This window comes from Gouania willdenowi, chromosome 15 (assembly GCF_900634775.1).
Source record: "Gouania willdenowi chromosome 15, fGouWil2.1, whole genome shotgun sequence".
Classification (NCBI taxonomy): domain Eukaryota; kingdom Metazoa; phylum Chordata; class Actinopteri; order Blenniiformes; family Gobiesocidae; genus Gouania; species Gouania willdenowi.
Genome location: NC_041058.1, coordinates 27,768,210 through 27,782,076, shown reverse-complemented (window position 1 = coordinate 27,782,076; position 13,867 = coordinate 27,768,210). Strand labels below are relative to the sequence as shown.

Sequence of the window (13,867 nt, the reverse complement as noted above, 5' to 3'; positions counted from 1 at the left end):
AACCGGTTTGATAAATTATGGCAGTTCCTGAGAGATCAGAAAACTGTTCTGGTGCAATTGGAGCAGTTACAGTCCACCAGACTGTCAAACTCTGCGAGAGTAGGTGAATCGAGCCTCCGCAAGAAGCCAAAAGAGAGGATGGGGGATCGGAAGCCAGAGAGACGTTCGTTCACCAAGGCCACGAGGAGAGGACAGTCTTCACAAAATGCTTGCAGCATATGTGGCGAAGAGGGACATACTGGTCGCTTATATCGCTGTAAGACTTTCAAGAAGACCAACCCATCAGAGAGAAGGAACACAAGGTTCCTGCTGCTTAACAGAAGGTTTTCCTTGCCGCCATGATGAATTCATGTTGGGTGTGGGATACATATGTATGTGCATATACGTATATATGCATATGTGTGTATCCATAAAATGAAGAGTCCGTCCTTAAGACTTCTCTACTGTAAAGTGTCTTGAGATACCATTGGTTATGATTTGGCGCTATACAAATAAAAGATTGATTGATTGATTGATTGATTGATTGATTGATTGACTTACGTGAAAAAGACCAAAGCATGCCCTAAATACCTGGACCTTCATGGGAGTGATGGTGCGTGCAATAATAACTTTTTGTGCCGTGGTGATGAATGCAAGAAGAGTGACACCCCCCCAGATCACCATTTCTTCCTGTGCCTTAAGCCCCCAGCCAAGAGAGGCACTTTCAGACAGGAGGTCAAGGGGGATAAGAGGAGAGAACCCCGTGGTCCAACCGAAGAACAAGAGGCTTTGTTTGTGGGTCTCGGCCTGACCCCGGAGCAGCTGGAGGCTGTTCGAAAGGCATGCACAAATAAAGTGTCTTCAACGGTGTGTGCTGGCAAAGGTTTAGTGGGTGAGAATGGACTGAAGGAGCACCCGGTCCTCAGGATGTTGGTGGACGTCACGACCAAGAGGGGAGACTGGGTCGAAGCGCTGATCGACCTAGCCTTCGACACTAACTATATCACCCACCAAGCAGCAGAGAGACTGGGACTGTCGGGTGAGCCAATCACACTGGTCGTGTATGATGTGGGTGGTATGGAGGCAAAAGTAGAGACAAAAAGGTACTTTGTGGACATAAAAATTGCCACAAAGAAGGGGACTTGGCGACTCCATGAGATGGTCTGCTATGGTTTGGAGGAGATCGCCAGAATGGACAATGCAGTGGACTCTGAGTGCTTGGAAAAGTTCTTCCCGGGTTATATGAAACCAGGGGAGCTGATTCGCCCAAAAAAATTGAGCTACTTATCAGCACACGGGAGGGTCGACTGGCCCCCCAGCGGATGATGAGGTGTGGCGACCTGGTGTTGTGGGATGGCCCACACGGAAAGACTGTTAGTGGCATGCATCCGGACCTGTTCGAGGACATTGAGATGACTGTACACCGCTCATCAACCCACTTTGCATGTTCCATGAGGACAGAGTCCAGGAGGGTCGAGGTCCATAACCACTGCCCAAAGGTAGAGCGCAGTAGGAAAGTTGCAACCACGGCTACGTGCAATGCTGAGATCGTTAAGTGGCTGCAGTGGGACAGTATTGGTGCCGCCTGCGACCCTGTGTGTGGTGGGTGTCATTGTGTAAAGTGCGCTCCTGGGGGAAAGGAGATGTCTCTCGCTGATGAGAGAGAGCTGAAGATCATCAGGGGTGGACTAACCTTCAAGCTAAGCGATGGCCACAGCGACAAACCCCACTGGGATGCCAGATATCCATGGAAAGAGAACCCTGCTACCCTGCCTAATAATCGCAAGGCCGTCGAGGCAACGTTCCTGAAGTCAGAGAAACACCTCGAGAGGGATCCGGTGTGGAAAGAAGCCTACGCCAGGCAGGTGCATGATATGGTTGCCAAGGGGGCTGCGGTCCAGCTTACAAAGACTGTGATGGACGAGTGGAACGGAGCTGTGTGGTGGGTGAACCACCTGACAGCACCCAACCCGCACTCTGTCTCCACTCCAGTGAGGCTTGTCTGGGACAGTAGTCAGGAATTCAGGGGTGTCAGCCTGAATTCCATCCTGCTGAAGGGCCCAGACATTTTGAACACCATCCGGGCAGTGCTGCTTTGTTTCTGCGAGGGAAAGCATGCGGCAATTGGAGACGTGTCCAAGATGTACAACTCTGTGTGGTTGGAGATTCAGGAGGTGCACGTACACCGCTTTCTGTGGAGGGACTCACCAGCAGACAACATCAAGGACTACGCTGTGGTACGGGTGAATATGGGCAATAAGCTGGCTGGTTGCATTGCTCAGGTGGCCATGCGGGAAACTGCCAGCCTCCCGCAGTTTGCTGACAAAGTAGAAGAGAGACATGTTGTCTTAGACAATGCATACGTAGATGACATACTGGTGTCCCACAATGACCCCCAAAGACTGAGCGAGATCCTTGTGGGGGTTGAGACCGTCCTTGCAACTGGGGGTTTTTGCCTTAAACCTTGGGTGCGGTCTGGTCAAAGTGGGAGGCAAGGCGGTGTTCCCACCAAGCCAGAGACCATCGTATTGCCCAACCAGTTGATGGACGAGGACAATAAAGCTCTTGGGGTGGGTTGCCATGTAGGGGAAGACAAGCTCTTCCTTTTGGTTGCCGTTAATTTCTCCACAAGGAAGAAAAAGATGGGCACTGGGCTTGATCTTACTGTGAAGGACATAGAGGAGAAAATGCCTCTATGTCTACTAATGCCTCTATGCTACTGAGCCAGGTAGCCGGACTTTATGATCCCCTTGGTCTGGTGACGCCCCTGAAACAGAAGGGTGTCATTCTAGTCAGGAGGGCCTTTCAGGAGGCTGGGTCATTGACCAAGGACACATGGGACAAACCACTGTCTAAGGAGCTACGCGGGAAGGCAATTGAGCTCTTCAAAGAGTATGCCCGGTTGAATACCATCACTTTCCAGAGGAGTATTACACCTTCCGGCTGGGTGGGTGAACCCTGGGGGATCTCGTTTTCCGACGGGAGCTGTGACTCTTATGGGGCGGTCCTCTACCTGCGTTGGGAGACGTCAGAGGGTGTCGTGATCCGGCTCGTGGAATCAAAGGTTAAATTGACTCCATTCGACCAGAAGGGCAACGCCGTCAAAGCGGAGATCTGCGGAGCTGTCTTTGCTGTGCGCCTGAAGGGATATGTACTGAAACATGGGCGTTCGAAGTGGACAGGTGGTACCACTTTGTCGACAGCCAGACTGTGTTGGGCGCCATCCAGTAGGAGAGCTACGGGTTCCAGACCCTCTTCGCCAATCATGTGGGTGAGATACAGACCGACTGGTGGTGGATCCCGGTGCAGGGCGACATGGCCGATCTAGTCACAAGAGGGTGTTCCCCTGAACAGCTTGACAGTGATTCCCTATGGCAGAGAGGTCCCGAGTTTCTAACCAGGCCGGTAAAGGAGTGGCCTATGAAGTCTGCTGCAGAGGTGGCCTCCAGTACCAGGGAGGTCATGAGTAAGCTCCAGAGAAAAGCTTTCTCCGCCGTCATGACGAGAGTCCAAGCAAAAAGGTTGTCTACTCTGGACAATTCTAGCAGAAATGCTATGGCATTGGCGTCGGTAGCACCTAAAACCCACAGTACGAAGAGGTTTTGGGTTTCGGCGCTCATAAGTCAGATGGATCTGTCAAGGTTAGATACACTAACCAAACTCTGTGGGACTGTGGGATATGTTCGAAGAGCCGTACACTCCTGGTTGCTCAGCAGGAGCATGCTGAAGCGTTTCAGGACTTATGCCTCGCTGCCCAGTCATGCGTGACATTCCTCACAACGACTGTCAACCGCCTGGTTGTGAACAAGGACAATGAGACAGGCCTCTTGTTGTGCTTGGAGAGAGCTGGGGTTCCGCTGATCCCCTACAAAGAGCGGATCAGTACCCTCCTTGCCGAAGGCGCCCACCGTGCTAACCATGAAGGTGTTGCTGGCACCCTCCTTCGAATGAGAAAAAGGACCTGGGTAGTGCAAGGTCCTAGGGTTGCACGCAAAGTAATCGACTTATGTGTACATTGTCGGACGTGCAGAGCTAAACTATGCACTCAAGTAATGAGAGATCTTCCCACTGTACACACGAAACCAGCAGCCCCTTTTGAGTACACAACTTTGGATTTGTTTGGTTCGTACACAGTCAGGGACTCAGTGAGGCGGCGAACAAAGAAGATGGTTTGGGGCGTAGTCTGTTAGTTGTAGTTAGTTAGTTGTATGGCCTCGAGAGCGGTTCATACAAATGTAGTTGAAGACCTGTCAACTGAGGGTTTTCTCAAGACATATCAGCGGTTGACCGCCCTGAGGGGCCACCCCAGGAGGCTCTGGTCCGACCAGGGGACCAATTTCGTGGGGGCCAGACCTGTGCTAGAGGATCTCTACAGTTTTCTGGCGTGTATCGACAAAGAAGGAGTCCAAAAGAGAGCGGCTGTGGCTGGGACTGACTGGTTGTGGGAGTTTAGCCCAGCGAACTCACCGCATCAAAATGGGGCAGCGGAGGCAGCTGTCCGTGTGCTAAAAAGGTCATTGAGCAGCTTTGGTGAAGAAGGAAACCTGACCACGCTGGAGTTCCAAACCCTCCTTTACCTGGCTGCTAACCTCTCCAATGAGAGGCCCATCAGTGCCACAGCTCAGGTTCAGGAAGAGACTGTGGACATTGTGACACCGAACTCATTGCTGTTGGATCGGGCGGGGCCCAGAGGTAACAATCACGGTTTTGACTTTCCTGCCTACCCCTTCAGTCGTCTGCGTGCAGTCCAGGTGGAAGTGGATAAGTTCTGGAAACGTTGGAGCCAGTTGGCAAGTGGCATGCTCCAGCTAGAAAGTTGGAGACGTGGTCTCGGTGGCGGACCAAAACGCTTTCCTGGGTCGATTCAAACTGGGCCGTGTTGAGGAGGCGTATCCAGATGATAAGGGAGTTGTCCGGGAGGTGAAAGTGAAGACTTGTCATAGTCCTCCCCTCTGTCTGTCCCAGGCAAGGATGGCTAAAGAGTCATGTCCTACCACCATACTCCACAGGGATGTAAGGAGGCTGGTGGTGGTACTGCCAGTAGAGGAGCAAGAGAGATTTTGTTTGCTCCCCTAAGTACCTGAGGGGTGCTTACGTCTGTGGTCATTTTAATGTGGGAATTCTGACCAAACTGTTTCAGTGTACAGTTAAATGCTGTCTCTTTAATTTTGTTGACAAAGGGGGTTTGCATGTTCTGGGCATTATTTTCTACTGTTAGTGGATATTGTGGCCTACTCGGTCAATGACAAGTAGCCCAAGTGGGAGGTGTGTGGAGTTCTCCTATTTCTTATATGTTGGTGCATATTTTATATTTGTTTTGATTTATCACCAACCAAACCCCCTGTATTTATGTTGAGGAATTACTGCATTCTTCTGTATTTTATTTGGGGCGGATTAATATATGAAAATATAGGGTGTGATGTGTGTTACCCGCGTATGTGTTTACCTGCCGGAATTCATTTGTACGGATGTCATTGTTTTGACTGGTGAAGCTGAGCTGTTGATTACCTGGCTGGCAAACGACAATGATATCAATAAATGGTCAACAACATAAGTTCTCTATTTATGCAGATGACGTACTGTTATGTATCTCCAATCCTACAACAACAGTTCCCCATCTTAAGGACTTAATCAGTAATTATGGTTACCTTTCTGGCTACAAAGTCAATATTGACAAAACACTGGCAATGGATATTGTAGAAAATATACCACAAACTGCTAAAGACCAGAGTTGCTTTAAATGACCTAAAGAGGGTATTAAATACTTAGGCATTCAAATCCCCCCATCACTAATTGAACTGTATAATACAAACAAGGTGATAATAAGGAAAATGAAAAAAGATCTGGAATGATGGACAGTCCTGCCTCTGTCTCTTTTAGGTGTGTATGAATGTGCTACCACGACTCTTATACCTCTTTCAGATGCTGCCAATAAACATACCAAATTCTACATTTGATGAATTAGACAAGCTGTTTTCCAAATTTGTATGGCAAGGTAAATGTACAAGGATCAAGTGGCAAAGCCTAAAATTCTCAAAATTTCAAGGGGGGCTTGCTGTCCCAAATCTTATTTCTGGGCAGCTCAAATAAGACCCCTGACTGTGTGGATGCAGGACTTGTCTGACACCCGTTGGCTTGGTATTGAAAAAAGTTTGTCTAACAGACCTTTAGAGGCTCTACCTTTCTCTGACATGCTATTTAAAGAAATGCTTATGGGTGAATGGATCATGATTACACTAAAGATCTGGCGTAAAATAAAGCAGTCATTTGCAGTCATGATATTTCCTCCCTCCAAGGCTTTACCCCATCTATCATTGATACGGGCTTTAAAACTTGGTCATCTTCTGGGTTCAGCAAACTCCGTCATCTTGTGCATAATGATTGTCTGAAGTCCTTTGAACAATTAAGAGGTCAGTTTCAGCTTCCTTCCTCAGATTTCTTTAGATATTTACAATTAAGGAGCTTTTTGACAAAACATAAAGAATGGAAAAAAGTGTTAAAACAATCACCTGTTGAGGCTATTCTTATAACATCAAGGTCATCAACCTCCAAAAGCAATAAGCCATTTTTAAAAGGCATTTCTTGATTTGAACACAACAATACTTCTAATTTAAGGGTAAGGTGGGAAGCTGAGATTGGCACTGAAAATAGTGAAGAGAGGTGGGACAAAATCTGCTCTGAAGCACACCTGGTGACCATCTCCAGTTCATGGAGATTAAGTTTAAATGGAAAGTTTTAACAAGACAATTCAGGACACAAGAAATAACTTCAAAAATAAATCTGGTAAATCCTGATACTTGTTGGCAAAATTGTGGTACTGATCTTGTGAGTCATACTCATATTTTCTGGGCTTGTCCAAAGATCATTCCCTTCTAGAATCATGTTTTCACAACCACCATTTGCTAAAGAGCCACAGGTGGCCATTTTAGGTACAATTCCTGAAGGGTTTGTAGGAAATAGCAGAAAATATCTGCTAAGAATTTTGCTGACAGCTGCTCTCAAATGTTTTTTTTTTTTGTCAAATTATTTGTGCAATACTTTTTTGAATATCTGTATATTGCCATAAAGTGTGATAAATATGATTGTATTGTACAATGTTATAAACTTTAATAAAAATTTAGTTCTACAAAAAGTATTTTGTTCTTTCCTCAATACTGAGGCAAATATTGTTTTCAATCTTTTAGAATTATGTGTGTGTGTGTGTGTGTGTGTGTGTGTGTCTGGTCCAATGTATGAGTTGGCCTTGGCCAACTTTTGAAATTGTTTTATTTGCAGGGGTTGTGGGTTCACCGCAGCAGACTTGGTGGTGAAAGCCTCCCCCTCACCCCCTCTTTTGAAGTGCTTGCAGTGTATGTGCATCTTCACGAATGATGTAGACCCCCCCCACTTAGGTTGTCCATGCTACTTGGAAAGCCCATCCCTGCCTTCTTTTTCTTTTGCTTGTTATGCTTGAAATAAAATTGTAAAACTTGTCCTCTGCTTGTGGTGTTGATCACCTGTGTTTAAATCTATGAGGGTTGGTTAAAACAAGAATCCTGGGATTTCATATCCAGGTGGCGTCGTGTTTTATTCTCTCATTAGTATTGTAGTACTTCAGTCTTACCACAAACACAACTACATTGTTTCACTAAATGGTGCATTTATATCGATATTAAAGTAAAACAAAACAATACACAATATTTTATATTCAAATATTTAACTTAAAAATTAAAATCATACAAATTTCTTTTCACAACAAATATATTTTCCCTAAATATTACGCAAAATGACAATTACTGTATTTTGTGGTTATTCATATTTATGCAGTTTGTTTTCTACTTTTATTTATTTTAATTTTCAACTTATAAAACATGATTTTTTTAAATGTTTAAAATTGCAAGAAGGTACAGGAGTTTTTTTATGTTTTTAGTTGTGATCACTTTAGTTTTATATGAAATTAAACTGAAGAACTTATGGTTTGGACCCATATTTACAAGTACATCTGCCTTAAAGCTTAAAGTGTGTACTTTTATGTAATTTGGTCAAAAATCCATAATAACTTTTCGGGCATTATTTAATTTAAAGTGTTAGAGGACCTTAGACCTCTTGGCTCTTGACCTCTCTTCTCTTGGCTCTGTATTCAAGTTCTAAAAATCAAGGAGACTTTTTTCAGCCAATGAGATCTCTTTACAAGCAAAGCACTCCCTGAGCTGTTTTGGGAGTTTTTGTTTACTTGACAAAAGTTGACACACATTCGCGTCTTATCTCAAAACAGACATTCGTGACACATACTTGTTTCAGAGGGAGAGTTATAACAGACGGAATAAATTGCGTGTAAACTTTGGAAAAGCATTTCCAAGGTGGAGAGAACACACACAATTCATTTGCACACACACACACACACACAGTATTTATATCAAAAAATATTGAATGAGTAAAATAAAACAAAAAACTAAACAATATTTATACAAAAAGTACAAAAAACGACAACAGAATGAAAAAGAACACCAAAAAAGATACAAAAATACACAAAATGATTCCAGAATCACACTACAATGGCAACAAAAAAACAATAATTATACAAAAAATGCACAAATACACATAATGACTCCAAAAAACATACATTAAAGAAAAATACAAAACAAAATAAAATACAAAAATTAGTAAAAAAAAAAAAAAAACAACACACATTTATCATGCACGTCCCATACAATTAAACCAAGGAAAATCGCACATGCTTTTTTATTTTTCACCCGCAAATTTACCCCTTTATAACACTACAGAGTATGTACACCTCTTTCTACATCCAACCTTCAAACACATACTCATTTGACCATAATTGACAACTCTACTTCAGCTCCTACATGAATGCATAGTTCCAACGCGCACTCTGCTAGTAGTGAATATTAGAGTTAGCAAAACAACTTCTTTACTTAAAACTTAACACAAATGAATTCAAAACAAACCCCACAAAGGTCTAAACAATAGCATACTCATAAGCTCACAGACTATGATGTGTCAAGGGTCAGCAATAAAGCACAGGTCATCAAATTGCGTACACATGTAACATCTGAGGTCGACATGCCTTCTTACTAGATGTGCAGCTGCTGATTACACATGCTGAATGCCAGAGGGCCCTTAGAGACCGTACAGCCTTATAAATTTGTAAATAAGGCAACACTGCCATCTTGAGGCTAAATAATAGTGTATAGTTTTTCCAAATGTCAATCAAAAGGTAATATATGAAGGTCGATATGTTGCAATATGTGAAAGCTTGTAAAATGTGATGTGAGCTTGTGTATAAAAAAATCCACACGTGAAATAAATTTAATGTCACAAATGATGGGAAAAAATTTAGAGACTGACATTTACACAAGTTACAGCTGAAAACTTGTAATCCAACATTTATTCACATTTTTTAATTACTCACATAAATTATTGTTTACAACCACAACTCTCCGGTTACAACTTCTCCAATCTGCCGCTACAGATGCACAAACTACTTTTCTCGTGTGAATTTGCGCTGCTTGAGTTTTGCAACACATTTTGCAAGACGTTTGTTGTAAAACTGATTCATGCTCGTAGAAATGGCCCCGCCCCTCCCTGCTCCACCATGTGTGGGATTGACCAAACAGAAGCAGGGATTTGGAGACAGAGGGCTGTGTCTTTTCAGCGCAGCAGCCGGTGATATGATGTGATATGGGGTAAATAAAGCGGAGGGTTTTTGTGCCCCCCGCAGTTTTCTTAATGCCCCCCCATTTAATACCACCTGGCGCGGACTCTGCTGATATATATACACACATGGGGCAGTGAGGAGGTGAGTTCATGTGTAGATGGAAACTCAAAAGTTAAAACCAACCAGGAAACAAGTTAATCCGAATGGGTGTAGCCCACTTACTTGCTTGGCACAGGTAAAAATCATCAAAAACAGAGTCCAATTCATGGAAACATTTGTTAATAGTATTATTATTGGTTTTAGTTTCCTGCCTTAGTCCAAAAACATTCATTGTTTTTAAAAAGAATACAAAAATACAGAGATGGATCCAATACAATGTCGTCGATCGATCTCTTTGTTGTGCTGCTGTGATGGACTGACAAAGTAAGCTTGGATAGGATTCAAGTACTTTAATCAGACAAGGCTAACATGATGCAAAAACGGGTAGAGGGAGGATTTTCTAAACAATTTGAATCTTTTGCCTTTGTCAACACATTTGGTGGCCAATCATTACAAAAGAAGTCTGGTGTAGAAAGAGGCAGTAATGACAGTCATAGAATGCAGCTGTGCATAGACATTATGACCAGTATAAATGGAAGTAGCTTTTTCATTAAATCAAGCACTGGGATATACGACAATTTCCAGAGAGAAAGACTTCAGAAACACTGCACAGGAAGGAAGGATCAATAATGAATGGGGCAGAACAGCTGAAAGCAGTTTTTAAACAGACAATCATTATGTATATGTCTTCGGCTCGATGTCCCAGTGACAGTGGCTTCTTTAGGGATGAAATGTGTGAGTTAATTCTGTTGTGTGGCTTCTTCAGGGAAATTCTGAGTTGCTGAAAGTAGTTTGTAGAGCACTGAGCAAATCTAGTATGTGGATCATCTTAGTGCTAAGGATCTTTGCCTGAACATGAAGGGTTTGGTCTTACTTTCTATAATTTTTCTCGAGCTGGGCTTGGGCGCTGTACAATAAACGAGCGGTCAGATGATTTTAATTGGTAAATAGACTTGATTTATATAGTGCTTTATCCCCAGAGCATTTTATTACTCAAAGAGATCTTGGTTGGAGATTGGCTATCATAACTGACTGTGTCCATTCACTGACAGCGCGGACGGAGCCTGCTCTGTTGATTCACATGATGTCACTCACATTGCTGCTTCGCGAGAACCAGAGCCGTATAGAGATACAGTATATACATATTATATAGAATGCTAAATTCAGATGGAGGGCAGGAAGTGAAGTAGTTTAAGAATCTGCCATCTGAAATAATCAAAATGTCCATGTTTTGTGTAATTTACGGCTGCTCCAATTGTTCTAACCGAAAAAAGGAAAAGAGATGTTTATGGTTGGTGCGCGTAGGCGCGCATAGTTATTAGTGGGGAATTGGTGCTACTCAGAGCGGAGCGTTCTTGTGCCTCCCGCAGTTTTCTCAATGCCCCACCATTTAATACTGTCTGGCACCAACCCCAACAAAAAAAGGATGAAATTAAAGACATTTGTGTGAAATAATCGAACATTGCACATTTCACAACACATCATACATGAAGGATACATTTGCAAAAACAAAAGAGAAAAAAATTCACGCTCCAGGGAGTGTGACGTGAGCGCACCTACAAATACAATTTTATATTAATAATAATAATTGTAATTAAATCATCATTGTGCAAAACTGGTGATCAATTGGCTGCAACACCCTGTAGCTGATAATAAAAAGGAACGCACACACAAGACGCACATTGGCTTATCTGGCACTGCTGGAGGACGTGGCACACGGAGGACTCCAGAGGGCAAGGATCTTCAGAGACCAGCAAGGCCTTTATGAAGGACCTAAAATTTGTACGCACTTCCTGGTTTTTAGCATGTGCCAGCTGAAGTGTGCTTACCCAGGCACACTTTTATAAATGAGACCAGAGCCCACCAGGAGTTGTCCTGCTCCTCCAGATTAGCCGCTTCAGGCCTGATCAACCAAACATCTGAATTGTGTCTCCAACAGAAAGCCACTAATAGAAAAATCACTCTGACGTGTTTCCTTGTGCCTCTGCACTGGGAGGGAGTGGGAGTAAATGAGAGCGGAGTGTATCAGAAGAAGCAGGGAGCAGCCAGACAGTCACACACGCCGCAGAGCAACAGCGAACAAAGCAAAATGCATCTATCAAATTATTTTATATCATTTAATGGCATAGTGTCTTTTTCTCGCCTACAATAAAAAAAACATGATATTGCCAAACTTGATAAATTGCCCAAGAGTATTGAAATTATATAATTTCAAGACTGGCATGGTTCTGTTTTATCCTACATAGTATTTTTGCTTTTCCATTATGATATTGTTGACATACCAGGGTTGTCTCACCTCATCCATGTCAAAACAGAAAAAAAACATGTAGGACAATGATAGTTGATTTAGCAGCCATTGTTGTATCTCATTCTGAGCTCAGAAATGACATTTTCCTTTTTCAAACCAATAAGTCCCTATATTTTTATGTTCAGCTGCTCTCATGTTCTCTTACCTCTCACGGTTGAAGATCATGAACTCTTGCTGCAACACTTCAAAGCACTCCTGTAGGTAGTCATTCTCCTGCAAGCAATAAGCAGAAACACTTTCTCCATCATTACCATTATCTCCCTACTTTTGTTCACTCTCGTGTACACACAATAGGAAAGTGGCCTAACCTGATTTAAAAATATTAGATTCCATGTGAGTTGCACTACTCAAAAAATACCACAAAAACATCAGATAAGAGTCACAAAGGAGCAAAATATTAGATTCAGTCACATTAGCCTGTGGTGTAAATTCCCAATTTTTGGTTTCAGACTGAATTTAAATGTTTAATAAATTAAATGATTATCAGTCTTTTATAACCCTTTCTGTTTGCATTTAGTATGAAAAACAATGGCAAATCCTCAACAGATGTAATGAGTGAAATTTGAGACTTTGAGCAATAGAAGATTTTTAATAATTATTAGCAAACAGTAGAAGGCATCTACAGTATATATATATATATATACACACACACCGTTGTTGTTTTTTTAATCTTCAATACAAAGCACAGTAATACATATCAAATTAAAAAGAGCACTTTAAAGATTTTGAGCAGCAATATTTACACATCCAAAGATTTGGGCATTACAAGAGCTGTTTACGCCTATTTGATAACGAAGGGCAAAACGTCTCACAAATTAATCCATGTTCAATGACTCAGTAACACAATATTACTCAGCCTCTCATCTACAGTTCTCAGATGTTTTTAGATTAGCTTTTGTGCTGAGAAGCTGCGCCCACAACTAACATGTGTAGTGGGTGTACCAAGTCTTATTGAATGCTATCTTCTTGTCCCCCTGAAGTGTGCGAGGATACATTTGAAGACATGGCTGTCTTGGCCCATCTTCTGGGAAATGTCAGGGAAAAAAAGAAGTAGTTTCACATTGCTGTCAATTTAAAATTATTGTCTATTAGGTCACACTGAAAATGCTTCTGAAATTTTAATACAAATGTTTTCTAAAATATTTGAAATGTTTACTAAAAACATTTAGTTGAAATGTAGGATAGTACAGGTAAATCTAAAAAAATTAGAATATCATGAAAACTTTAGTATTTTTGGTCAGTCATTTCAAACAGTCAAACCATATATGACATAGGCTCATAACACAGTGAAATAGTTCAAGAATGAAATTTTGATGGTTAGAGTTTACAGATAATGAAAACCCAAAATTCAGTGTCCCATGTCTAGGATTCGTCTGTGCGTAGTGGCTTTTGATGCTCTGACTCCAGCCTCAGTCCACTCCCCCAAATTCTTGAATGTATTTTGCTTGACAATCCTCTCAAGGCTGCGGTCATCTCTTTTGCTGGTGCACCTTTTCCTACCACACTTTTTCTCTCCATTCAATCTGTTGTGGCTTACCCTCCTTGTGGAGGGGGTCAATGACTGTCTTCTGGACATCTGCCAAGTCAGGAGTCTTCCCCATGATTGCGTAGTCTACTGACCAAGACTAAGAGACCATTTAAAGGCTCTGGAATCCTGCAGGTGTTTTGAGTTAATTAGCGGATTAGGGTGTGACCCAATGATTTTCCAAAACTTAACTTTTTCACAATATTCTAATGTTCTGAGACACTGAATTTTGGGTTTTCATTACCTGTAAGCCATAATCATCAAAATTTCAAGAAATAAAGGCTTGAAATATTTTACTCCA

General features: G+C 42.5%; 1 protein-coding gene across 11 annotated transcripts in view; it reads right to left on the bottom strand.

Annotated features, from left to right (window-relative positions):
• Positions 1-13,867, bottom strand: part of stk32c (serine/threonine kinase 32C) — a 250,272-nt gene that overhangs the window by 68,303 nt on the left and 168,102 nt on the right. For all 11 annotated transcript variants that reach the window (XR_003675562.1, XR_003675560.1, XR_003675561.1 and 8 more), the window contains one exon: positions 12,187-12,254. Coding sequence is in view for 8 of the 11 variants with exons in the window: in XM_028467686.1 (XP_028323487.1) it covers positions 12,187-12,254 (68 nt within the window). In the remaining 3 variants the exon portion in view is untranslated. The remainder of the gene's footprint in view (positions 1-12,186; positions 12,255-13,867) is intronic.